General features: G+C 57.2%; 1 protein-coding gene across 5 annotated transcripts in view; it reads right to left on the minus strand.

Annotated features, from left to right (window-relative positions):
- Positions 1-1,025: 1,025 nt before the first annotated feature.
- WHRN (whirlin) overlaps positions 1,026-26,428 on the minus strand; it is a 90,799-nt gene continuing 65,396 nt past the window's right edge. The window contains exons 4-12 of one of the 5 annotated variants that reach the window (XM_064580142.1): positions 21,758-21,960; positions 20,777-20,813; positions 19,359-19,571; positions 18,386-18,595; positions 6,705-6,776; positions 4,887-5,409; positions 2,883-3,061; positions 2,205-2,327; positions 1,027-1,913 (exon numbers count right to left, since the gene is read on the minus strand). In XM_064580142.1, the coding sequence (XP_064436212.1) occupies positions 1,731-1,913; positions 2,205-2,327; positions 2,883-3,061; positions 4,887-5,409; positions 6,705-6,776; positions 18,386-18,595; positions 19,359-19,571; positions 20,777-20,813; positions 21,758-21,960 (1,743 nt within the window). In that variant the 3' untranslated portion in view covers positions 1,027-1,730. Of the gene's footprint in view, positions 2,038-2,204; positions 2,328-2,882; positions 3,065-4,886; positions 5,410-6,704; positions 6,777-18,385; positions 18,596-19,358; positions 19,572-20,776; positions 20,814-21,757; positions 21,961-26,428 lie in introns of all 5 variants that reach the window. The other 4 variants (XM_064580141.1, XM_064580145.1, XM_064580144.1 and 1 more) reach the window with 4 other exon arrangements.

Here is a 26,428-nt window from a genome sequence, read left to right on the forward strand (position 1 = left end):
CAGGTGGGAGTTATTCCCTGCAGGGGTATTAGGACTGGGAAGGGGCATACAGAGTTCCTGCAGGAGAGGCTGGGGTTTCAGAGATAATGGCTGCTTCAGAGGTCAAGTGGAATCCTGGGCCCTGGCCTCAGGTCGTCTCCTTGGGCTGGGGAGAGGGCAGGGGCAGCTAAAAGCAAGATCTGGTGCAGGTCTGTGGAATCAGCTGCCCTAACCCACCTCTGGCTGACCTCTGAACACAGGGCTGCACAAAGCAGGACTTCTCAGAGTCTTCTTGTCCCAGAGAAACCCTGGGGTTGAAGGAAATGGGCCTGGGGGCTGTGCAGAAGACCATTTTTTGCCCCCCTCCCTTCTCTGCAACCCCCCCCCCCCCATGTGTTTTTGCCTCTAACACCCCCTGCCCTTGGCTCCTGGAACAGCTTGGCCTGCACAGGTGAAGAATGGGAATGTGATTGGGAATTTACTGCCTCTCTCCCCCTTCTCCTCCCCAGGCCTTATCCAAAGACTGACAGCACGAAAGCCCTGTCCCCTTGCCCTGAGTGGGGATGACTCTGGGCTCAATTAGACTCCAGAGCCCCCTGTGGGATCAGGTCGCTGCCACCCTCCAGGGACTTGCCCTGAAATCCCCCCCTGCTTGGCTTCCTCCCTTTCCCCATCCGGATTTCTCCACTCCCTACGGGTCTAACTAAAGCGCTGCCTTCATGAATCACCTGCATACGGTGACTCATCACGGAGTCCGATTCTGGGATCCCCCTGAGGCAGGCCACCTCCCTGTGTCTGAAAACCTCCCTGCACATTGTGCATTCGGTCCCACGACACACCTGTGTGTTTTAATTTAAAAGTATTTTCTGTGAACGACCTTCAAGTAAGGCGCTCCAAGATGTGGGTGTGGCTCGGGTGCCCCCACATACCTGCTGTGTGTCCCACACGGAGCCGTGGGGGGCGGGGGAGAGGCCGGTGGTGTGTGTTGCTCTGTTCTAACCCCCCTCCTCAGGTGGAGCAATCAAAACCCAGCTACAAAGGCAGGCCACACAGCACGCTGGACCCTAACCTTGTTCAGGTTTCTTTATTGAAAAATTAAAGACATAAGCTCTGTATATAAATACACTGACATCACTCGTCCCCTGCAAGGCCTCTGGGTTAGGCTGGGCACGGGGTGGGAAGCTGGGGTCTTGGGGTCCCCAGGGGTGAGGAGAGGGAAATAAATAATAAATACTATGGGGGGATGAGGAGCCAGGAAGAATGGGGGTGTGAATGGGGGGGGGTGCTTGATGCTTATTTGTGGCACTATAGGTCCTTCGAGATGCCCCCTGGGCTGGGGGCCGTGTCCACGAATTCTCGCGTGGCCTCACTCCACATAAAGGCTCAGACATCTGGAGGATGGGCCAGGTCCTAGCTGGCGGGGGAACGGGGACCAGTGCCCCTCCCCAACCCAGGGGAACAGGCCCTGGCAGGCCTCAGGTGGACTTTCTCTCCTTCCTGACACCCACTGCTTATACTGAGCGCCTACCGTGTACCCCACGCATGGCACCAGATCCCGACCTGACCTTCTGTTTGCCTCCCCCGGCTTTCTTCTCCTGGTTCCGGGCCAGTGGGCCGGGAAAGAGTCGGGGGACGTCTTCTTGCTCCCTGGCTATGCAGCTCGGGCCCTCAAGGAGCTTAACAGTGCCAGGAGGGAGGAGGGGCCGGGGCCGGGGACTGGGCAATAGTGGGAGGCCTCCGGGCCTCCGCCTCTAGAGCATCACATTGAACTCGGTGACCAGAAAGTCGACGTAGTCTCGCTCCTTGGTCTTGAAGGCCTCCGCGATGACGCGCGCCGCCTCCCGATGCTCCTTGCCCCGAAGTGTCCGCCCGTTCACTTCCAGGATCACGTGGCCCACCTTGAGCTGCCCACAGTTGTGGGCTGAACCACCTCGCTGCAGGGGCGAGACACAGGGCAGGGGCACTCGGGGCAGCTGAGGGCGAGGCTGGCCTGCCTTAAACACCCGCCAGGTCAGGCCCAACACCGCCAAGCAGGCTACAATCTGGGTGTCCGCTGCCCTGACGAGGAAAACAGGCTCAGGGAGGGCAAAGGGCCTGGGTCTGCCTTTGGCGGCCGGGTCATCCCCGGGGGGTGGGGGTGGGCGTCTGTGGCAGAACCCTGGGGATGCTGAGAGAGGGGCCCTCAGGGGTAGGGAGAGATGGTCGAGTGGGGCCCACGGAGGTACCTGAATCGTGACGATCCGAGGCAGGGGCTGGCGGGTGTTGGCACCACCCTCGATGGCAATGCCCAGGGTGGCCGCGCTTTTCTTCACGCGGACCAGGGTGGACATGGGCTCCAGGAGTCCAGGCTGCGCGTGTGAGCAAGGAGACCAGTGCTGAGGCCTTCTCAGTGGACAGGCCTGGCTGGGGGCGGGGGGAGGGGGCTGGGCTGGCCATGACATGCCACTGGGTCAAAAGGGCTCAGACTCCAGCCCCGGGCTGGGAGCGCCAGAATGCGAGCACTAAGCTAAGAACTGGTGTTCCCAGCTCTCTGATTGCTACAATAACCCCCGAGGCTCGGGAGGTTAAGGGGAAGGCCCAAGGCTGCCTGGTAGTGGTACTAGGACTCAGACCCAGGCCTGACTGCCTTAGCCAGCACGCCAACTCAGACCCGAGCTGGAAGACCCTCAAGGCCAAATTTTAGTGCTTGGCTTGTCAATGTCAGTGGCCAAAGTGGGACCTAAACTGGGCCTCCAGACTCCTGATCCAGTGTTTGCTCTGGGGACCCACATCCTTCTGGTGATGGGGGCTCACTTCCTCCCCATGGTGGTCACTTGTCAAGCTGAATCCTGCTCGGGGACCTGCTGTTCCCCACCTGGGGCTGCCCTCCCCTCAGTCCTCTGCATCCCCTCCTCCTCACTCACCGGTTTGGCAGCCCCCTCTGTGGTCCTCTCGTCCCGAGGTGGCTCCTTGCTACTCCTACTCTTGGTGGGTGCCGTCTGTCTGCCTCGGCCCGGGGCGCTGGCTTCTGCCTCACCGGCGTCCACACCGCTGTCCTCGCTCAGGGTCTGCCCGCTGTCCGAGAGCTGGGAGAGTGTGGAGCCTGCTGGGAGGGGGAACGGGAGGAGAGTGGCAGTTTATACCGCTGGGGTCAGGGAGGGTTTCCTGGAGGAGGTGATGGGGCTGCCTGCTGGAAGGCTGTGGGGATTCCCCAGGCATGGACTAGGGAGGAATGAAGGGATCACAGGGCCGGAGGGAGGCGAGACTCCCCACCACCTTTCCACCACTGAGATCTGCCCTTCCACTCGGGGCTGGTCCCGAGGCTGCCAAGACTTCTGCTCTGACCACCCAGTTCTCAGCCCACGGCATAGTGATGAAAACAGAGGTCAGGAGGCAAACCCAGCCTACAGATGTGGGTTATTATTATTTTTTTTAACTTGCACAATGCTGTCAAATTTTAATGATGAACCAACACATTCAAATTAGGGTATTTCACAGAAAAAAAAATTTCTAGCTTCTCAATAAAACAAGGGAAGGTTTGTCATGCCTGGTCTGTACCCTCCACAACCCCACTGGCCTGAGCTGAGTGGTGGGCACATACCCTCATTCACCAGTCAAACCCCAGCTGCTTTGCTGTGTGTGTGACGGCTGGGCCCCTGAATCTGAGACAGTCTAGAGACCAGCAGGTCAGGTCTGAATCCTCTGTGCCCAGCTCGAGCAACGCCAGGTGAGTTACATAGCTTCTCTGAGCCTCCCTGGTTTTGTTCCAACATAGGAGCAATGATGCCCATCTAGAAGCATTATCATAAGGACTTAATTAGATACGATGTATAGAGTGAAGCCTGCAAGAGAACAGACTTGCGCAAGACTGCCCCACCGTTAACTTTCTGTGACTCAGCTTTTTCATCTGTAAAATGGGGACAACAGTACCAGCCTCACAGGGCTGCTGAGAGGGTTAGGCGAGTTGCTAACAGAGGCAGGGCCCCCAGAACCGTATCTGGTGCCCAGGAAACCCTGCACAACAGGCGGATTTTATTATCGTGTGTTGGGCTCAGGGCCAGGTGATACCTCCGGTTTGTCTCATCACATCCTGCCTGCTGTCCCCTCAGCTGCCTTCCCTCACCGAGCTCCTGAGCCCAGGGACCCTGCACTCTGCATCCTAGTGTGCCCACTGTTTGGCATACAGCAGGCACTCAGTTCACAGCCCCTGGCCTGGCCTGCCACCTTCCCTGGCCACGGCTGGACCTATACATCCCATTAGCCACAAGATGGCAGCAGAATCCAGCAAAACGCACACAACTTGCTAAGGGGAGGGAGGCGATCTAGAGCCAGATCTAGGGCCTGCCAAGGTTTCCGGCTTTCTGCGAGGGAAAAACCGGCCTTATACTGCTGTCCACCTCCTCAGCTGGACACCCTCTGGAAACTCTGGGGCCGCAGCCTCGTCCCAGGTGTCTGCAAGGCCGAGCCTGCACTCTGACCCTGCAGCCCCCCGGATCTGGAGACCTCTGGGGGTCCAGGGACAGTACTTTCCATACCTGCTTTTCTCCCAGCCCTCGCCTTATGCCAGGTCCTGGGAACAGAGATCACAGAGGCCACCCCTGTCCTCAAGGAGCCCAGTCTCACTGGGGAGATGGAGACTGCAGGGTGGCCAGGACTGGGGGCGCTGGAAGAGGAGCCCAACCCTCCCAGACACCCGGCGGGGCTGTCACCGAATCTCCATCCCATGGCTTGTCCGTGGTCACACAATTCTTAAGTGGCAGAGCTAGGGCTCACACCCACATCCACACGGGCTCAGGACCCTGTTCCCGGGGCACTCTGACCCTGCGCACACTTCCACTCTATGCGGATTCGCAGATCGGCCTGGATGGCCCCGGGACGGCTCAGGGGGCGCCCCGAGCCCAGCCCCCGCGGGGGCGGCCAGTACTCACTGCGCGCCTGGGGCAGCGCCCTCACTTCGTTCACGTCCGGCTCGCTGTCGGGCTGGTGCACCTCCACCATGACAAAGTGCTGGTTTGTGCCCGCCGCGTCGGGCTGGCCGGAGGGGGAGGGTGGCGGGAGGCAGTCACCCTCTGCAGGGGGGCTCTTCAGGTGCGGGGGCGACTGGACTCGCGGGAAGGGGCCGATGCGGTGCTGGCTGACCAGGGCCAGGTGGGCGTCCAGCGGTCTCTTAGAGCCGGGCTTGGCAGGGGGGACAGAGGCATAGATGGGGGAGGAGGGCGAGTCTTGTGCTGAGGCGGCCCCCGGGGCAGGCGCGGTGCCCGCCGCTGGGCTGCGGTTCCTGGGGGCCGAGAAGACGATGCCCGAGTGGGAAGACGCGGAGGACGGTGGCTGGAGGTCCTCTTTCCCCGGCTTCCTCGGCTGGGCGGGCGGCCTGTTGTGGCCTTGGGACAGAGGCGGTGGGGGAGGCGGCGGCTTGGAGCTCGGCAGCGCCTCGGAGGCTTTCACATCGTCCTGCCAAAAGACCCAACAGGAGTGGAAGGAGTCAGAGCCCATTGCAGCTGGTGGAGGGGAGCCCCGAGTGGCCCAGGCCGCGGCTGGAATGCTGTCCCGCTCTATCAGCTCTTGGCCACGCTACTCTGAATAATGCAACACCCCAATGGAAAACTGCTCCCCCCATCTCGGCAGCTGATAAGCGTCGGCATCTTGGCGTGCATCTCCCTGGATGGCAACGTTACCTGTGGGAACTGAAGCTCTTGGCATCAGCCAGGCCTTGTCACAGGGAACAAGACTTAATTAGAGGTAGATGCGGAGAATGGGAAAAAACAAAACAAAACAAAACAGAAAAAGCATTTCTTTGGCTTTTCTTTTGGGAAGATTATCGTGGCTCCTAGAGACAGGAGATGCGCGGGGCTGGAGGGAGAGAGAATGGACGGAAGGGGACAGTCACATGGGCTCGGGGGGCTGTGTGGCCCTGGGCAAGGCACAGAGCCTCTCGGAGCGCCTCTCTGGGCAGTGGGGAACCTGCACCTGCGCAGCGGGAGTGTGGGGACGTGAGAAGCCCCGTGCGCCACGGGTTTGCAGGTGCCTGCCGTCCAGCAGGTGCACGGTGAGCAGCAGTGGCGGAGACGGGCATTGCCATTTTCCCTCTGCCTAGGCCAACATCCAGCACTTGAAAGCTCTGACATCAGAGCAGGCACTGTCCCAAACGCTTTACTTAAATGGACTCATTTACCCCTGGCCACAAACTGTGGGGCGGGTACACAATTATTATCCCCATGTTACAGAGGGGAAAACTAAGGCACCGAGAGGTTAAGAAACTTGCCCGAAGTCACACAGTCAGTGGCAGAGGTGGGATATGAACCCAGGCAGCTGGTTCCAGAGTCCAGGCCATTCAGAAGTTATTTGGGTCAGAATCAGAGTGATGCTGCCCAGGCTGTGGATGTGCACACAGGGGTCCAAGGTCACATTTAACTTCCCTTTCCGGTGTGGTGTGGTCACATGGCCTCTTCAGGGAGTTCACACACTCCGTGTGTCAGTTATGATAACATTCAGATAACACATCAAAAGTAACACCTACTTGGCAAACAAACAGCCTGACTCCCTGCCTGAAATCCCCAGAAAGGGATGAGAGTAGTCCCGGCTCCCGCCGCCGGAGAGGGCTGAGCGACGCCCTTGTGCACAGGCCTGGGGCCGGGTCTGAGAGCCTCTGTCCCCTCCCCATGGCTCTCACTGAGGAGCCAGCCCCCCAGGGCCTCAGGCAGACCAGGGAGGGCAAAACTCAGGGAAAGAGCCAGAGAGGGCCTTACCAGGGAAACATCTGGGAGGGTGTTCATATTGCCCTGGACAACCTCACCAGTTTCCTCCAGGTCCAGAGTGTTCTAGAAACGAAGAAAGCAATCTGAGCAAATATAAACTGAGAGGGAGAAAGCAGTTTTGCCCTCCGAGATACCACAACCCATGATGGGCCCCGTGACACCTTCTTGTGGTTCTGCTTGTCCTGACATGCCCCGCTCTTGGGAAATTTACACATTAAAATTAATGTCAATTTTCCTGCCGGTCATTTTGAAATCAATTTTTCTTTGAGGCTTTCCAGGCCTCCCCTGAACTATCTGTGGGGTGGCTCTGGCCTGGGCTGGGAACTCCCGAAGCTGGGCCCCAGGTGCCACACTCCACACGCTCAGAGCCTTCCAAAATCCAAAGGTGCTCACAGACAGAAGCCCAGGAAGGTGTGACAATGGCAGGATGCAAGTGAGAGGTAGAGTCTCTCTCTTTTTTAATTTTAATGGTTTTAATTGTGAGGCAGGTAGTTAAGGTTTAAACATACCTTATTTTGCAAAAATGCCCATTTCTTGCTTCCTTCTCTAACTCACCAGAAGAAGCCTCATGCTCCCTCAAGTGACACTGAGCTGCCGTTAGGTCATGTGCAGGCCGTCCCTGGGAGGCTGAGCAGCACCCCTCTCTAAAGTAGCTCTCTTGAGGGCTCAGGGGAGCCATTTCTCCACCCCACAGAGCCCAGGATGGCAACGAGCCTCTGCCACCAACACCTGGTTCACGTCTCAAGTGCAGCCATCAACGCTGGACTGATGAGGGCCTGGGGCCACAGAGGAGGGGAGACACCACCCCTGCCTTCAGGAGCCTCGAGGAAGTGGGTTCAACACAAGCAAGCAAGGAGGAGACTGTGCACAGAGTGAGGAGTTACAGGCATATAAACAGCTGGGGAGGGGTTATCAAGGAAGGCTTCCTGGAGTAGGGAGCATGGCTTAAAGTTGATTCTTGTGGGTGAGTTGGGCAGGGGAGGCAATGATGGTGTTTCAGAGGGTAGGGCATGCATAAAGCAGGAAGGAGGTATGAGAATCTTCGAGCTGTTCCACATGACTCAAGCATGGAGCTGCTGGGACTTGAGGCTGAGGGCAGTGGGTTGCCATGGCGACATGGTCAATTTGTCTTCTGTGAAGATTCCCTTTACTCACTCCCTCTCCAGCCACACGGGAACAATGCAGGCACGTCAGGGCCTTCACACTGCCTGTCCCCTCTGCCTGGAACATGCTCCCACTCAGCTATCCACAAGGCACACTCCGTTCTTACCTCCTTCAAGACCTTCCCCAAATATCTCCTCCTCCAAGAAGTCTACCCTGATGACCCCACCTAAAATCACAACCCCTACGCCCCGCCCTGGTTTATTTTTCTCCTTTACGCGTCCTTCACCCAACAGCCAGGATGCAATCCTTGAAACATCAGTCAGATAATATCTCTCCCCAGCTCCTAACCCTCCAGGGTCTTTCCATTTTCCCTGGAGAAAATTCCAAAGCCTGCACTCATTGTGCCTGGTGACGGGGCCTTTTCTTGCTACTCCTCCAACAGGATGGGATGGTTCCTACCCCAGGGCCTTGGCACTCACTGCTCTCCCTGCCCCCACAGACTCATTCCCTCACTTCATTTAGCTCTGACCTCAGTGAGGCCTTCCTGGACCAGCCCTGTCTAAAACAGCACCCCTCCACACCCCCACACCCCCGTCTAACCCCTGACCCTGCTTCACTTCTCTGTATAAGATTTACCACCACCTGAGGTTATATTATTGATTTGCTTCTTGTTTGTCTCTCCTATTAGGGTAAAAACTCTTCAAAGGCAGGACTTGTGACTACCTGGTCCCTACTCTATCCTCAGTGTTTAGGACTGTGGCTGCTTGATAAATATTTACTAAGTAAATGAATCGTGAATGAATTGATGGGTGAATGAATCCATCAATCACTCAGGCTGGCATGAAGGGGGCCCCAGCAGGCAGAGAATTAGGCAAGGCAGCTACTGCAGACCATCGTGGAGAGCAGTCATGGTGGCTCGGATTAGGGTGAAGGCAGTGGGTAGCGAGGGAGGGGTCCCCTGACGCCATACTCCCTGGGACACAGGCTGCCAGGTCACTCCACACTGATCCCCATCTCGAATGATGCTCCTGGAGCCTTGAACATCCTGGGCAGGCAAAGGACACGTAATCACGAAGACCAGTCATGGGAACCCTCCAACCCTCCCGGCTTAGAGCCTTTTGTACCCAGGCCTCTTCATCTGGTCCCGTGATGTCAGGCTGGGACACCTGCCTCATTTTACCAACAAAGCTGAGGCTTCCATGCAAACTTCAGCGTCCCGACTATCTCCAACCCTGTCCCCTGTATACTGGCTCACGGGAAGGTGCTGCCGGCAGCCTCAGGGATGCAAAGACAGGAGGGGATCCTCGGGAGGGGCAGTGATAGGGCTGCCCTCCCATGCACTGCGTAAGCGGCACCACTCCTGGCTTCTCTGAGATCACCCCCAGCTCTGCCCCTCACAGCCAGGGGACGGAGGGCAAATCCCTGGTCCGCTCCATGCTGGTTTCCTCATCTGCAGAATGGGCTCACGGCAGTCCCTCTCGCGTGGGCCTGACGTATTAACACCTAAGGAGCGCTCAGGCAGGAGGGGCCTCTGCCACACTCAGATGCAGCCACTGCCGCCTGTCCCTGGGCTCAACCTGCAGGCACCCGGGGGGGCTCAGGGGACAGTCCACGGTGGGCCCAAAGACACAGCATTCTGTCCTGTTCTGGTACATTCAGAGCTTTGGGCACTTATTTAGTCAACAAGCATTTACCAGGCAGCCCTGGCTCACGGGGGTAAATGATGGGCAGGTCACTGCATCCCCAACAGCCTGCAGAGGGCCATGCACACAGCAGGTGCCCACACACTGTTGTTCAGGATCACTGATGTGGCTGACAGTGGCAACTGGGCCCCTGGGAGAGAGAGAGGAAGGATCCAGAGCCCTGACAGCACAAGCATGTCTTTGCCACAGACCACAGAGCAGGTGTGACTTTCGCTTAGAGGTACGGCAGAGAACTAACCACCAACTGGGGAGCACCAGGCCTCGGCCGGGCGTTTTACTTACAGGATCTCATTTGATTCTCCTTGTGAGGCAGGCCCTGGCATCCTCCCCGGTTCACAGCTTCTACATTTAAGCTCAGAGAGGGAAGTGACCTGTCCAAGACCACACAGACGTTCTACAGTGGATCAGGTTTCTAACCCGGGTGGGGGTAGCCCCAAAGCCCGTGCAGCACTACCCTGACCCCAGAATGAGATAGGGCCCCGATATCGTAGGAGCCAGAAGGCCCTGGGAGTCAGCTCCTTGCTGACCCGAAACAATATAGCCATCACTGGCCCCTGGCCTCAGCCTGTCCTTGCTATTAATAGCATCCTGGAGCCGACTCAGAAGGCAGGGATGGAAAGTCTGGAGGGTGAGGATGGAGGGGCGGGGAGGAGCGGGGAGAAATCTCCAGCCCTGGGAGGAAGGCCTGAAGTGGAGCAAATAGCAGACGGGTCAGAGCCAGGCCCTGCCAGACCCCATCTGCCAGATCCAGACGCTCAGGAGCCCCGAGTCCCCGAGCCATGTTCCTTGTGCATCTGAAATAGCTACAGACAGCAGGCTAAGAACCCTGGGGATGCGTCAGCAGAAACGCTCGAGGAACAGGCTTCGAGAGGAGGATCAAGGTCAGAGCTCACGCAGGAGCCAGCCTGTGCATCCTGGCCTCCTCATCGTGCCCCCCCACAAAAGCCAGCTGGTTGGGGCCCCCCTCTTCCTTCACCCACTGAGGCCAGAGACCGGCTGAGGGTTTAGACTCAGTGGCTCAATGAGTCCTGCTAGAGGGGGCCCTTCATCCGTTCTACAGCTGAGGTCACTGAGGCTCAGAGAGGGAAGGCCACCTGCCCAAGGTCACACAGCAAGGATGAGGCGGGAAGCAGAGCCATATTCAAGGTCTGACTCTGCTATTCAGACTGCTTGCTGCAAGAGCCAGGACGCCCTCAGGACCAGCTGCTCCCTCCATCTCCTTCCTCCTCAAATCAGTGATGGTTCAGAAAATCCCTTCCTCTCAGAGAAAAACACTTCTTTTTGTCTGAGCTGGCCCAGTCTGGGCCCGGATATCCCAGGAGTCTGGTCTGAGGGAACTATGGGGCCAAAATAAAATGAAATGATGGAGGGCAGCCACCCATGCTGACCTCTGCCAGGGGGACTCGTGATTCTGGAAGCGGTGATGCTTCCAGGTGATTGCTGGCCCAGGTGTCACCTCAGCAAAACGAGGCCCTCCTCTTCCTTCCCCCCCTGCTCCAGCCCAGTTCCCTGGTATCTCCTCCTTCATCCCCTCATTACACAGTGAAGGCTCTTATATAAAGGTGCTATTTTCAGCTCTTTGTTCTTCTGGCTTCTTTACTCTGATGTCAGGACAACAGGCTCCCCCCCAACTCTGCTCCTAAATGCACCAGAGGCCTGAGGCTAATGGGCCTCCCCTCTCTGTAGATGGGAAATGGAGACCCTGTCACAGAAGTTCTTGGAAGGTCATCATGGGGTTGAGATTTCTGCCCGAGGCCAGGTGGATGGACAGAGGAGGGGAAAGCAGAGAGGGGTGTGGGAGTAAGAGAGAAGGAAGACAGGAGGGGGAGGTAGAGAGGGAGAAAGAGGAAAGAGCTATAGCTGGGGGACAAGACCATCACCCCAGGAAGGTCTGGGTGGGGGAGGGGACCAGCTAGGTAGAGCCAGAGTCCTGGCATTCCTGGGTGGGGGGGGCAGTGGGGCTGCTTGGAGTGAAGGGGACAGGACTGGGATCCAAAAGGATCATGGAGCCAGATCCTGGGCTGATGGCCATGCTGGTGAAGACTGGATGGTCTTGCTCCCGAGCTCCCCAAGCATGGGGTGGGGCCGGAAGTCTGGAAGCTCACAGGGAAGGGCAGAGGGGTGGACCGGGAGAGACAGGGTCCCCAAACAGAGGGCTGAACCCACACCCACTTGCGTGGCCGAGACCATGGGAACTGTGCCGGCTCCTGGCTGGCTCTGGGCACTTTTACCAGCTGTCCACTCCTGCCATCATGTTTGCTCACCAAAGCACAGAAGTCCCCCGTAGGCCTGTGCGGCGCAGACAGACCGTGCTACCTTCTGCCCCCATGCATCTCCCTCCCAGCGGTCTCAGGAAACAGACTTCATTCAGTGGACAGAGCGCATGACCCAGAATCTCCAGGTCAGGGCTGGAAGGGCCCTCAGGACAGGCGCAGGAGAGCAGGGCTCCAGGAGGGGTGCGGTGACCCAAGAACCCAGCTGAGGGAAAACACTGCCTCTCTCTTTTCGTGAACCTCCAGCCCATACGTGACATTTCCTTCCTTATAAACGGAGGCGACGCCGCCCAGCAGAATCAGCAGCGCCGGAAACACTGTCGCCGGCAGAAGTCCTAGGTCTTTCCCATCACATCCCGGCTGCTGCAGATTCCACCAAACCCCACTTGGGCTCAGCCCGGCTTCACAGTAACAGGCTCGCTGACCCGGTCAGACCTTGCTACTGCGCGGGCTCATCAGAAAGCGCCCGGTTTCCAATCGGTTTGGTATTCCGAAAACGGCGTTCTGCTATATGATTTGTTTTTTTTTTTTTTGGTAACCCTTATGTATTTTCTTTTAAACACTTAAGACTGTTCTTTTGAGAAGGGGTGCCAGGGCTTGCCAGCCTGCCAGAGGGGGTTCATGGCACAGGAAAGGTAAAGACCCTCGTCTTAGGTCAATGCCTGGTCTGACCCCTGTTTTATACCCCGGGGACTGCAGGCTCCGGAGGAGCAGGGCTGGCCTCTGTGGACTTGGTTCTGTTTGCTGGAAACAGCTTCCAGCACTCCCCCAAGTCCCCACACGGGGAGGCAGATGCACCGCAAAGGGCTGGCAGCGAGGACTGTTGCTTATTTCAGACACCCTGAGGCTCACTGAAGCCTCTGAGGAATTTATGGTTCTGAGGATGCGGGGCGCTCGTGCTGAGGCCTCTTAGGGGGAAATGGGCTGTTCTACTCAAGCAGAAAAACGAACTCCAGCCGTGCCGTGCCCCGATCTGGGCACCAAGCAGCTTCCTGGGACAGGGGCTGCAGGGCCAGTCTGCCCGACGACAGACCTGCATGCCCGGACCGCAGCAGTGGCCCCGCCGAGTCACCCCATCCACCCGCGCCCCTGAGCTCTCTCCACACACAGGGGAAGCATCTTAAAAGATGCAGACAAGATCATGTCACTTTCTGCCTGAAGACCCTCAGTGGCGTTCCACGGTTTCAGGATTAATGCCCGAGTCCCTGGCGCCTCCTGCTACTAATCCTGTATCCTCTCCCTTTCACCCCTGGCATTCTGGCCCTCCTGACCTCCCACAGTTCCTTCCAGGGTCCACAAACCTTGAGCTCAGGGCCTTTGCACATGCCGATCTGGCCCCCTCAGCTCCTTGCCTTGTGGATTGCCCGGTTGATGCCAATGACTTTAGATCTCAGCTCAAGCATCTCCTCCCTGACGGCCTGCATTGGTCAGGGCCTGAGTCCTCGACCCACTTCTCAGGGCGTGAATTATGTAGGTGATTTGATCTGAGGCTGCCCTCCCGACAGGACTTGCTAAGCCTCCTGGCAGCAGGTGCGGTCATCTCAGAGCCCGGGATAGGGGGGTGGGGGTGTTTGGGGTGCTCAGTGAGTGCTTGTCACAGGACTGGCTGATGAATGAGCCAATAGTTGGGCTCCTTCCTGCTCCCCCACTGCGGGAGGGCTCGCCCAGCAGAGGACTCTCTAAACCCATCCAGTCACAACACGGGAGGTGGGAAAAGGTCCTCTGATCGTTTGCTCCCTGTTTCTGCGAAGAGCTACCTTCACTAGGGGTCCCTGCAGCCGGAAGGGCCTGACGCAGGCCTGAGCTTCTCCACCCTCCTTTCGCCCCAGATTTTTCCTCCTCAGATGAGGAGGAAAGCGTAGAGGCCACAGGGGAGCAAAGCGCTGACAGCCATGCTGGGCCAGCACCCACTTCTCACCTTACAGCTTGGGGACAGGGACAGTAAGGCTTTTAGAGGCAGGGCCCCGGACCCAGCATCCTTCGGTGGGCCCAGGGTGCCCCCTTCCAGACGCACGAGAGGCTTGGAGTGCAAACCTCTCTATTCCAGGTGGAAAGGGGCTGAGGTGAAGGTGGGGCCGTCCCAGCAGTCACCCCTGACCTCAACGACACCTGCTTCGTAGGTAGAAGGCTGGCCTTGGCCTCTACAACCCCCTTTCCCCCACAATCCCCCGCAGTGCCCTATGCCAGCCTTTAGTGTCAGAAGAATAGGCTCCCAAGTACTCCACGCCTGCAAGTCCACTCCCGAGCTCACTGAATTTTCACGACAACCCACAGATGACTGGTCTTATCGGCTAGTGTACAGATGTGGAAACTGAGGTTCCAAAAGCTTCAGTCACCTGCCCAAGGTGACAGGGCTAGCACTTGGGGACAGCCAGCCCCGGTCTGCGGGACTCCCCAGCCTGTGCACTCAAGCCCCTCTGCCCCCGGCTGGCTTGTACCACCTGAAGAACTCAAGAAATGGCAGGCAGGCCGTGCTTCTGCTAAGCTCTCCCAGCTGACATCCGTATGGGAAGGAATGACATTGTTGGGAGGCAGGAAAAATTCCCAGGGCTGGCTCTCATTAGACAAATGGAAAAGAAACACAATTTGTCAATGGCGGAAGGCTGCATCTGATCTCCTCTGATCGATTCTGTCTGGTTTAAGGGAAAACGGCTGCAGAATGAGCCACGCTTAACCTGTGATCGCTAACTGCACAGCGTGGCCTGCCGAATTTGGGCTAAATGGAAACTGGCTCCATTTGGGGCCACTGTCTGGGGCATCTGGATCACGTGAGCCAGCTGCCTGCCGCTCTGCCCGTCCAAACGCCAGAGCAAAGGACATTTGCCTACCATGTGGGAGGTAGAGGGTTAGAAGGCTGGGATGTTAGAAGATAATCCTGAGTAGCCAGGGCGGGCGGATTCATTTCAGTTTCTGCTCCACATTTCCTGGGCCCCAAGTCACTTCCAGAGCCTGGGCAGGCACTGGGCATACAGATGGGAGAAAGACGTTGTCCCTGTCTGGTCCCCGGTCCCTCCTGTTTACCAGGGAAGACAAACCCAGGAAGAGGTGAGAGCCAGGTGACAGGCGTTTGAGCAGAGACAGGAAAGCAGGTGAGCTCCATGAGGGACAGGATTTGGGTCACAAGAAAGAAATGCTTTGGATTATTGTCCATCCAGATTTGGGGGTCCAGCATCATTGCAGTGAAAGCTCATGGACCCGTGCTGGGGTCGCAGACCAGTGCCTGGCACTTGGTGGTGAGCAGATGAATACCGAATCCTGACTCCACCACTCACTAGTTGAGTGACCTGGACCAAGTCGCTTCTCTCTCTGACTTTGGTTTTCTCCTCTGTGCAGTGGGGATCGTGGCGGTACCTGCCACTCCTAGCTACTGGGAAGGTCAAAGAAGACACAACTGGAAAGCATTATCACAATGCCACGAAGACCTCTTGACAAATGCCAACAATGATGATTATTAGGAAAGGCCCCAGTTGCTCCTATGGGCCAGGCTCTGGGCCAGACACTAGGGACTGGAGAGTCATTGGTGACTCTAGACACAATCGCTGCTGTGGTCAGGGGAGTAGCTAGCTAGGCTGGTACATGTTATTAGAATATAATGAGACAAGAGTCAGGACAATGGGACACCCAGGGGGCTAGAGGAGCATAGGGAAGTCAGAGAATCAGGGAAGCCTTCTGGGAAGAGGTGGCATGTGAGCGTAGGGCTGATGCACACGTAGGAGACAGCCAGGCCATGTGAAGTGGGAAAGAGAACACTCCAGACAGAGTTTATAGCATGTGAAAAGACAAGAGGTCTCTCAACAGCTCCACAGTGCAGAAATTGTCATCCTCATCTGTCAGATCCTAAAACTGAGCTGAGAGAGGTAAAATCCCTTTCTGAGGTCACACAGCAAGGAAGTGGTAGGGCTGAGGGTTAAGCGGAGAGAATTCTCACCCCAGAGCCTGAGGAAACCTGATGGACTGGCCAACAGGAGGGACAGTGAGCACCAAGAAGCATCCCAGTTCCCACCAGGGCTGGGCGCAGACATAAGGGGGTGGCAGAAAGGCCACGGCCCCCTACCTCCACCCTGGCTAAGGGACTCCCACGGCCCCGCCCGGCAGGAAGGACGGTACCTCCATCAGGTCTATAAGCCACAGCAGCCGCTCCTGGGGAGGAAGGGTGGGCAAAAGGCAAAAAGAAAAATACATCGAATAAATATTAGGGATGGGGCGGGTGTAGCAGCCACCCCTCTGCCAAACATGCACGCATGCACACACACACAGAAAGGCAAAGTGAGCACGATTCTCCAAGATCCCTTTTCTGTTTCCTCTAGACGCTTGGGGCGAGCATAAAGGAGGGATGAAGTAAAGGTCCTGTTGCCACAACCAGCCGTCCTTCATGATGACTGCCTCCTTGAAGGAAAGCCTGGGACTTGCCAGCAGGCGAGGCTGGGATCATCACTCCCATTTGGCAGATGGAAAAATGGGAGGCCCGGGGAAGAGAAGTGACTTGTCCAAGGTCACACCTGCTAATGGAAGGCAGAGCCTGAAGGAGGACCTTGTTCAAAAGACTGGATCAGAGAAAACCTGCATTAAAGAGAGGCCCAAGCCTTGTGCCGACAGCGAAGCTCTGAGTCTGAGGGATGGAGCCCCAGGCTGTGCGTGTGAGGGTGCCAGAGGCAGGAAAAGAGTGAAGGAGGGTAGCAAAGCCTCAACCTAGTGCTTTCCAGAAGCCTCCAGGTGTCTGCAAGGCCCCGGCTGCAAATCCTCAAGGTGGTTTTCTCCAGCCAGGTTCGGGGAAGTCAGTGAGAGCAGAGGCTTCACCTGCCCTCGGGGTCTGGACGGTATTTCTGGGATGCTGGCACCAATAGGCAGGTTACTCCTCATTTAATTCTCCCAACAAGCTGGGCATAGCAGCACCGCTGCCCAAGTGCAGGTGGGGAAACTGAGGCACTGGCCAGTGAAGCATAGGGCCGAGACTGGTGGGGGCCAGCACTTCTCAGGTTTGGGGGAGATCCCTGGGCTGGGCAAGGTCACGGCAGGCCAGTGCTGGGCTGGACATAATCATTACCCTGACTGCCATCAGAACCTCGGGCAAAGACTTTGGGCCATTCTACTCACGGGGAAACTGAGGCCCAGAGAAGCCAGGGGTTAAACATAAAGGTCCTGCCTCCCAGGCTAAAACACACCCCATCCCCCCCACCGGATCTCTCATCCCCGATTCTAAAGGGACCTGCAGTCCCCCAGGTCTCAGAGCAGTGGCTCACGGCTCCTGCAGCCCCACATGGGCATTACCAAGGCCAATCTCAGTGGAGCCGGACCCAGAGAGAACTGGCCCCTCGGGCCAGGTCCCTGCAACCCAAGTCAGCTCACCACCTGCGTGCCACATCTGAGCACATGCACAGAGCCAAACACGCAGGCCCAGGTGGGCAACGCCCTCTTCCCTGCCCCAGAAGAGACCTGCTCGTCCCGAAGTGTCACATTACCTCTACCACAGCCAGAGCCCTAGAGGACTGCCTGGCCGCTGCCCGACCCCCCCGACTCCCGCCCCAAGGCGGGGACAAGGACTCCTGGGGAGGACGGTGACTCAGAATGGTAGGGGTGGAAGGCAGAGGCATAGAAGTGCCCCAGAAACTCAGATCCCCAGAGCTAAGAAGAAACCAAAGCAGACGGCAAAGGAAAGGGCACTGCCCCAGGGCTGTCTCCTGCTGGTCGCGACTATCTGTGCCCACTAACCACCGGCCTGCAACCGTGGACGTCGCCACAGCCCCGGAGCTCTGCTCCTCCAGCAGGACAACTGACTGCATCTGTCCCAAGTCTACTGAGATTCCACGTGTAAGATCGCCCAATTCAGCGTCTGGGAGCAGCAGGGCTTGACAAATGCGGCTCTCCCCCGCCCTTTCCACAGGAGAGTGGTGATGAGTGATCTAAAGACAGGAGAGGAGAGCGTGAGCCACGCCAGCTCTCCTGACCTCCAGCCCCGGCTCTTCCTGCCACACGGACGGGGTAACAGGTTCCCATACCAAGCAGCAAGGCATTTCCTTTGCTCCTTCCTTGCAAAGGTCCCCTGGGGTTAATGTGCCTCTGAGCATCTGAGGGGCAAAACCCAGGATGGACCGCATGGGGAGGCTGGGGAGGCTGGGAGAAAGTCCAGGTGGACTCCAAAGACAAGAGGGTGTGTCTCGGCTAAGAGCCCATCACGGTGACGCCCATGAAGGCAGGGCCATGGCTTCTGGTGGGATCCTGCCACGGAATGTTACTATGTTTTCTATTTGTCTCATTACCTGTATTTTTCACCTTTCTTCCTGAGCCTGCCCACCCCCCCACCCCCCCTCCCCCCCCTCCCCCCCCCATCCCCCTGGCAGACTGCGAGCCCAAGAGGCAGGGCCACATCCGTCTTGGTCACTAGCTGTCTCCTAGTGCCTTGCTGGGCACGCATCAGGCCTGCAACGCCGATGAGGTTTTTCCAAGGGAAGAACTGGAAGCTCAGAAAGGCGAGGGACAGAGCTGGTAAGGGGTGGGGCTGAGGTTCACGCCTAGATCCGTCTCACTGCAAAGCCACGATCTTGACGCCCCACCCCCTGGCCATCAAGCCAGGGATGGGGCAGGGGCAGCTCACCCTGGCCGAGCTCACGGTGGTGGAGGTGCCATGGCTGCCTGTCGATGAGCCCATGTCGCTGTAGGAGACCATGGAGTAGGTGTCCCCGGCCCTGGGGCCTGGGGGCTGCCGTGCCTTCATGGACTCGATCTCCCGCCTCAGCACCAGGTGGTCGAAGCGGTCCAGGTCTTGGGGGAAGATGGTGCCTCTCACCTCAGACAGGAGCGAGAACTGGGGATGGGGACAAACAGGGCACTCAGGGGGGAGACCCATCCCCTGCTACTCCAAATGACCTGCATGCAAACTTGACCGCTGGCCTCTCCCTCCTTAACCCCCTGTGGCTCCCCACTGTCCTAGGAGGAGTCCAAGCACCATGGCCTGGACGCTGGGCCAGCCTCATCTGACACCAGCTTCCCTCTCACCTCACTGGCATCTTAGCAAGCACGCACAACACGCCAGGAAGCCCGCGGCTGTCCCTCCCACCTGGAATGCCCTTCCCTACTTCTCTCCAAATCGCGTCTCGTCTGTTAAACCTCCCCACACGCAACCACTCCTCTGGGGGTTTAATCACGTCTTTCTTTATGCAGCTTCTGGACCCCAGACCTCCTCTAGAGCAGGGTTCTCAAAGCTGGCAGCACCTGGGGGCTTGGGGCAGGCTCCCATCCACAGATGTGTGTGGAGTTAACCAGCCTGGGGCGGGGCCCGGGCATCGCTTTTGAAGAGCAATCCAGATGATTCTAAATGCATGCTCAGCATCAACAGCTACTTCGTTAGGGCCCGCATCACAGGGGACTTTAACCGACTATTTCCCCAGCAGTCTGTGGGCTGCCTTCCCTGGGACAAGGGGCGCCACCTCGGTCACTAGTCTCTCCCCAGGGCCATTCCACCTGATTTCTTTGCCGGTTCTCAGGAAAGGAGTGGGGGACAGAGGGAGGCAGGGAGGAGGCAGAGCCCTCGGGAGCCGCTGCCTTGCCGGACGAGGGGCTCCGGTCACCTTGCCGTGGGTGTTGAGCAGCTCAAACAGGGCCATGGCCAGGGCCTCCACAGAGATGCTGCCGCCGCGGTATTCCTCCAGGTAGTAGGCCATGGTGGCGCACTCCTGCTCCGTCAGCAGGTGGCGCGCCTTCTCCTCCAGCAGCAGGCGTGTCTGGTTCCCCAGGCTGCTCAGCGTCACCTGGGAGCCCGCGGGCCCCTTGTAGAACCCCAGCTGAAAGACAGGAAGACAGGGGGCCGGGAATTCTGAACAGCTCTGGGGCCACGTGGCCGGGCCACGCCAGTGACCACAGTGCGGGGGTGGGGGTGGGGGTCCTCTGTGGCCTCGGCCTGCATGGTGCACCTGCAGGAGAGGTTATGGGTCCCTTCTCAGACTGTGCGGCCTCCTGCAGTTGCAAAGGGCTCCATGCCCTACACAGCACCGGTCCATGTCATCTCAGCTCTAATTGTTCAGAGTTGAGCGGTTTTATTATGGTTTCCAATTTATTCTCCGGGTTTCAGGATCTCCCTCGGTAAATCGGGGATAATGGTAACTTTACTTCTGAGATAGGGCGCAGATGTGCCTACAGCCCCTTCCCCTCTCTGCCACTGCCTCTGGCATCATCCGGAGCTGTGGCTAAGATGCCACCGGTGTCCCCTCTTATCCCCTCTGCCTCCCCCATCACCTACGCAGAGCTGCTGAAATGATCTTGTAAAAACAGACATCCCCTCGTCTTGCTCCCCTGCTTAAGCCCTTCCATGGTATCCCACTATTTTCAGTTAGAAGCCAAACCTCTTCGGCGGCCGACAAAGCCCCGTGTGATCCAGTGACCGGGCTTGTTGTCACTCTGTTCCCACCTCCTGTTCGCTCACCACACCCCCTCGTGCTCTCCTTGCCACCGCGGGGCTCTGGCACGGGCTGCGCCCTCCGACTAGACCATCCCGTCCTGCCCCTGCACCAGACGCCGATGTGGCTACTTCTATTTAACATTCAGTGCACAGCCCAAGCATCGTGTCACCAACTCAGAGAGCCTTCGCCCTCCCCTCTGCCTCTCACCCCGCCTAAATCAGATGTCCCATCTGTTCCTCTCTCTCATGCTACCCAGCACCTGGCCCGATGGCACTGAACATCTTCTGTGATTAGATATATGGGCAGGTTTTTTTTCTGTGTGTCTCCTTCACTTGGTATAATCTCCATGAGGGCAGGGATCTGATCGGTCTGTTCAGCGCCATCTTCCCTGGGCCCTGGGGTGTCGCCCAGAACCTGGTGGTGCTCACAGACATGTGCGGAAGGGAGGATGGACGGACAGTCAGCAGACTGCCCAAATGAAATGAGAGCATGCATGTGGATGGCTGCACACCCTGCCAGGCCTGGAGCACCCCACCCCCCAAGGGATGCATGAAGAAGCCAAAGATAGCCATGGATGGGGAGCGCCCTACCTTGTTTGTCCCTTCCGTGGGAAGATCCCCAGGAAACCTATGGAGAAAGACAACTGTGTTCAGCTGCCTGACTGAGCAGTTCGGATAGGCACGAGCAAGGAAGAGGCTGATTTGGAGCGGGAGGAGGGAGCCCTGGCCTCCACCCGCTGGGGCTGCTCAAGGGGATGTGACCCCCTGGACAGCCGAGCAGCTCTGGCCTCCCAATCGACCCTGTGGGCAGCGCTTCTCAGCCGAGCAAGGTGGACTCCTGACTCATTTCCAACCCTACAGGACCAGGCAGGTAACACAAGGACAGGAGACAACCCATGGCCTCAGGGTCAGGCCAACCCTAGGGAGGGGGGAAGACAGGGGCAAACTGGAGACCCAGAGAGGCAACTCACAGGTGCAGCTCAGTTCCAGTCTAATCTCATGAAAAAACATGCGCTCAAGCCACCAGAACTCCTTATTTTAAAGAAGCAGCCAGAAATCGAGTTGTTTTTTTTTTTTTCCATGGGAAACCTGATGCTTTTTAAAAAGTTGGTAGCTAACTAATTTATGATACTGCGCTGGCGAAAAGGAAGGGAGGCAGGAGAGGAGGAGGAAAGGAAGGGAGAGAGATGCTGTGAGTGGATCTGGCCTGGGAGGCCACAGCCAGGCTGAGACTCCTGTTGGAAATCCAAAGGCAACACGTGACACTATCAGCAACTATAGTCACTTTATGACTTCCAAGACCCTTTTCCTCAGGTAACTCACAGGGTCCTCATTCCCAGAGGTGGATGGAGGCAGGGGTGATGATCCCCACTTTTCAGACAAAGCAACTAAGGGCCCAAGATTAAGTTAAGTGATTTGCCCGAGATGATGCAGTTCGGCTTTCCATGGGAAACAGGCCAGGAGAGGAGAAGGGATGTGCCCAAGGTCATGCCCGCAACTGCAAAGGACCCTGGGATAGGGACCCCAGACTCTCAGGATTGTTACAGATCAGAGTGAGGAGTGCAATCAGACCCTGCCGAGTTCGTGCTGGTGTCCCCAATCCGGGAACTGGCAATCCACTTGGTCTCGTCCACAGTGGTGCGGGCGTGGGGCAGCCTCCCGACGTCCTTCACCGTCAGGATGAGGTGCTGCGAAGACTTGAGCAGCTTGACCGCCTCGTCGTGCAGGATGTTGAGAAAGCTCCGCCCATTCACCTCCAGAATCTGGTCCCCAACCTGCCGAGACCACCAAATGACACAGTCACCTGGGCTGCTTGCAGGACACCGACTCATGCCCGGGGCTTCAGAGCCCTGATCCCAGCCTGCTCAGGAGGTCACTGAGGCTCAGAGAGGTTATGTGGATGCCTGAGGGTCACACAGCAAGTCAATGGTAGAGCCAACCTTCCAATCCTAAACCTGAGCTCATGCTCCTGTTACTAAAAAGGGCCACCTCCCCTCAACCTAGCAGTGGTTTAGAGAGGTGTGTCTACAATAAGATTCCCCAAGGGTCCCCTTATCTAGGCTACAACAGCAATCCCAGAGGCCTGGTTAGGGGTGGCAGAGGCGGGAGGACGAGGTGAGAGACGTGAAGGCATGCTGCCATTATTTCCCTTTTACGCTTCTACAGGGTTGAAATTTTTACCTCAAGCATGCACGTATTTCCTTAAAATACAAATAACATATTAATTTACTCAAGAAAGAAGCAATAAGTGAGAAAACTAGCCTCCCATTAAAGCAATAACATATCGCCTGGATTCTTGCAACAAGTAGGCAGTTTTGTTATGTAAAAATATTTTTTTTTTTTTTTAGTGAAAGGATTAAAAAACAAAAGGAAAAAAGTAGCCTTCCCATAAAAATAAACCTGTGACAGAATCCAAGAGGCTAGAAGGACGATGCCTCAGAGTGGGATGGGGCCTCTGACAGACTCCCATTGCAGTTCCACTCGGAGGGTCCACTGCTTCTCTTCCTTGCTCTTCCTGGAGGGGGCGCTAAGCCCGCGGCGGGGAAGGGGCTGCCCAGGGCTGTTCCCCACCACGGCCTTGCAGGGCACCCTCAAAATGCCAATCGTCCCTGCCTGCTTTTCCTTCTCCCCAGCTTCCCAGCCTGCTGATGGCTCAGGATCAAGCCCCAGGGGGTTTTCCCAGCATTTTTCAAAGCAGAACTTGGAAAAGGTGAGCCACGGAGGAATTTGGAAGAAAGAGAAGATAAAAGAAGATGTGTTGATGAGATGGAGAATCAGAACCCTGGTCCCCACTTTCTCGTCTTTCCTTTAAGGCCTGGCCTGTAGGTGGGGGAGTTTCCAGGACAGAAAGCAGATGCAGACACAGACTTTGCGTCTCCCCTCTGCACCAGTTTGGATGTGCTCTGAGAAGTCCCGCGGCATCTTTGCCTCCATGAGCCCGTACAACATGGACTGCACACCTAGCAGGTGCCTCGCTCTGTGCCAGGATGCCATGCTGGGCGAGACAGCCCCACTCCGCTCTCATGCCTCCTGTACTCGAGAGTGGGCTCCAGTTTGCGCTGTAATTGGGTTTTCCCACACTGTGTCTCCAGGGCCTGGCACACAGTGGGAATTCAACAAAAATCCCTCACATGAATGAAAAGTCAGACACCTGTTCCTTGCACCAGGACCATCTCCGCTGCAGCCCACTGGGGACCAGAACATGACAACAGCCTGGGGCCCCAAATTTCAAGCCGCCTTTTACCGGACGCTGTGTGCCAAGTACCTTGTTCATTCCTTTACACATATTTTTTCCTTATTTGATATCCTCAACATCCCGCAAAGGAGGTATCCTTGCTCTCCACTCCACCAGAGAGAAAACAGAGGTTCAGAGAGGTTAATAGTTGGCGGTCACAGAGCCAGTGAAGAGGACAGCCAGGAGACAGACCCAGGTCAGCATGGCCCCAAGGCCCTCCTGCTTTCTCCTACTGAGCTGTCGTCAGGAGCTCTGCCTGGGGACACATGGCATTGCTTCAAACCCAGCATGTTCAAAGCCATCATCCTGCCATCGCTCCCTAGCCCTGCCCGCAGCACCCACATCTGAAAACTCGCCCCATCATCAACTCCGTCTTTATTCCCCGGGTAACACTTCAACAGGTCTCACCCAATCTTCTCCTCCCTCCACCCCCAGGGGCCCCCCAAACTGGGTCTCCTCCTCCTCACACGGAGGTTCCTGAGAGAGCATCTCCTCCTTGCATTAACTTCTAAACCGGCCTCAGACCTGGCACCTGATTAACTTTCCCTCAACTTCTTGTTTACATGACATCCTTTCCTGCTTCAAAACCTCAATGACACGCCCCGCCCCCAACAATCCAGGAGGTTAAGGGTTTCAAAGACATCAGACCTGGGTTCAAGTCCTGACTCTGCTACTTCTGTGCCATGTGAGCTCAAGTGAACCCCCCAAAAGCTTTTGTGCCTCAGTTTCCTCAGGTGTAAAAATAGGGTGCTGGCCCAGGATTGTCCTCCTCCAAATGTCTCCAGTCATCAGCATCTGTTTCCCAGTGCTACCAGCAATACCTACAATTCTGTCTCCTTCCGCCTCTTTGAGCCCCCTTGTTGAGAACCCAGGCTCCTGGGAACTTCGGCGGCCCCAGCTGGCCTCCTTGGGAAGAGCCTGAGACGAGCCCCAACCCCCTGGTTCTGGGCCTGGCACACAGCCAGGGCTCCATAAGTGCTTATGCATTAAGGTATGGATTTTGCCACTTCTCATCTTGCCTCGGCAGCCCCGTCCTGGCCTCTCTCCGGGTTGGCTTTCCCCGGTGTGGAGCAGCAGGGCCATGCATGACACAGGAGAACTTCCGTGGGCACGTGGGCCTCCCTGAGGGTGGAGGGTACCTCCTGCCGGGCCCCCTTGCACCCACGTCACGATACGGCCTCCACCCCTGCCCTCTGCCCGGCACAAGCCCGCTCCGCCACCCCCACCCCGCGGCCCCCACAGCTCCGGGTTGTAGCCCAGCCTGCACTCCCCGTCTGCTCAAGGGCTCCGCTTCCTTAAGTATCTCTCTCAAGAGCTCTGGCTTTTGTTAAGCTAAGGGAATCAATTTTAATCTACCCCACACACTTTATTTCCATCTCAGCAGTTTAATTAAAGGAACTAGCATCTGAGAGACCTGATCTGCCAGGGCATCGTTTTGGGCGTGAGCCTCTCCTCCAGGTCCTGGGGGCTGGGGAGGCGGGGGGAAGCCAGGGGATGGACAACCCAATTCCACCAGCAGCCACCTGGCCCTCCGGAGAGGCTTGGCAGAGAACATCTCAAATACCACACGGCACATGGGTACCCTAAAATAAGTATCCGTTGTTTATCTGGAACTTAAAAAGGACATCCTGTATTTTGATTGGCTAAATCTGACAACCCTGGGGTGCGGTGTCAGTAACCATGGGGGGCAATGGGGTTTGTTTTGGGGGGGGCACTGGTTTAGCACAGTGGTTTCCAAACTCCAGTTCCTCTCCCTGGGTCCGGAGCCGGGCACCTGTCATTTACGCAATCGCGTGAGTTACCCTTGCGCCACTTACTCCAGCCCCGTGCTCAGCAGTAACGGCCCTGAAGTCCCAAGGCTGCTGTGCTCCTCATAGTTTCCCTTCACGCCTGCTGCATAAATACATCTCTACTGCATTTGTGGGGGGCAGCGTGGGGCTCGTGTGCAGCCCACCTGCGGAACGGGCGTGCAATGGGAGTCATGCTTGGGAACCCCCCGAGTGGGGGTACGTGCGCCCGTCTTCTCAATCTCCTTCCAATCTTCTTCTGTCTTTCTTCTTCTTCCAGCGTCTGTTTTAAAACCCAGGGTCCAGGGACGCCTGGGTGGCTCAGTCGGTTAAGCGTCTGCCTTCGGCTCAGGTCATGATCCCAGGGTCCTGGGATCGAGTCCCGCATCGGGCTCCTTGTTCCGCGGGGAGCCTGCTTCTCTCTCTGCCTCTGCCTCTCTCTCTCTCTATCTCTCATGAATAAATAAATAAAATCTTTAAAAAAATAAAATAAAATAAAAAATAAAACCCAGGGTCCAGACACGGCTGGCTTCGGGCCCCCACGCAGCTGCCCACAGCATCAGGCTTGGTCTGAGATGCTCCCGCGTCTCCGAGTCCGGTCCTCTCCCCTGCTCGCCAGAACAGGGGTCTGAACGCTCACCGCCACTGAGAGTCCACAAGCCCCTTCAAACAAGCCCGGCATCTCCCCGGCTGCTCAGAGCCCCGTGTGGCCCGCGGGGTTGTGGAGTCCCGTCCCTACAGTGCAGCAGCAAAGAAGCCCCCCGGTTCCAAAGCCAGGCAACCGTAAAATAGTAGTGGTGTGGCCCTGCACTGCTCTTGAGCACACTCTGGGTCTCAGTGTTGTCTCTGCAAAATGGGCTCGATGCTACCAACAGGGCCCAGGAGGCCACGAGAATCCAACAGGACCACCGGCACATGAGAGGCTTCTGACAGCTTTTCATTCGCTTCCCTTCCAAACGGAGGGGACTGGTTCTGAGATGTCAAGCGACTCGCTCAAGGTCACACAGGATGGGAAAAACAGAGCCAGCATTTGAGCCCAGCTGTTTGCACAACCTTCCCGCTGTTGCCACCTTTATCCGGGCATGTGCTGGCTCACAGGAGACATTCAGTAAATGGTGAAGGCAAGGGAGACACCCATCCTCCCCACCTCCCACCTGCCCCCTTCCCCGGGTCTGGGCAATGTGCAGCTGGAGGTGGCAATGTTCACAGGCCTTGATTGGG

Source organism: Mirounga angustirostris, unplaced genomic scaffold (genome assembly GCF_029215605.1).
Source record: "Mirounga angustirostris isolate CCGP_5_RB_7025 unplaced genomic scaffold, mMirAng1.0.hap1 SCAF_15, whole genome shotgun sequence".
Classification (NCBI taxonomy): domain Eukaryota; kingdom Metazoa; phylum Chordata; class Mammalia; order Carnivora; family Phocidae; genus Mirounga; species Mirounga angustirostris.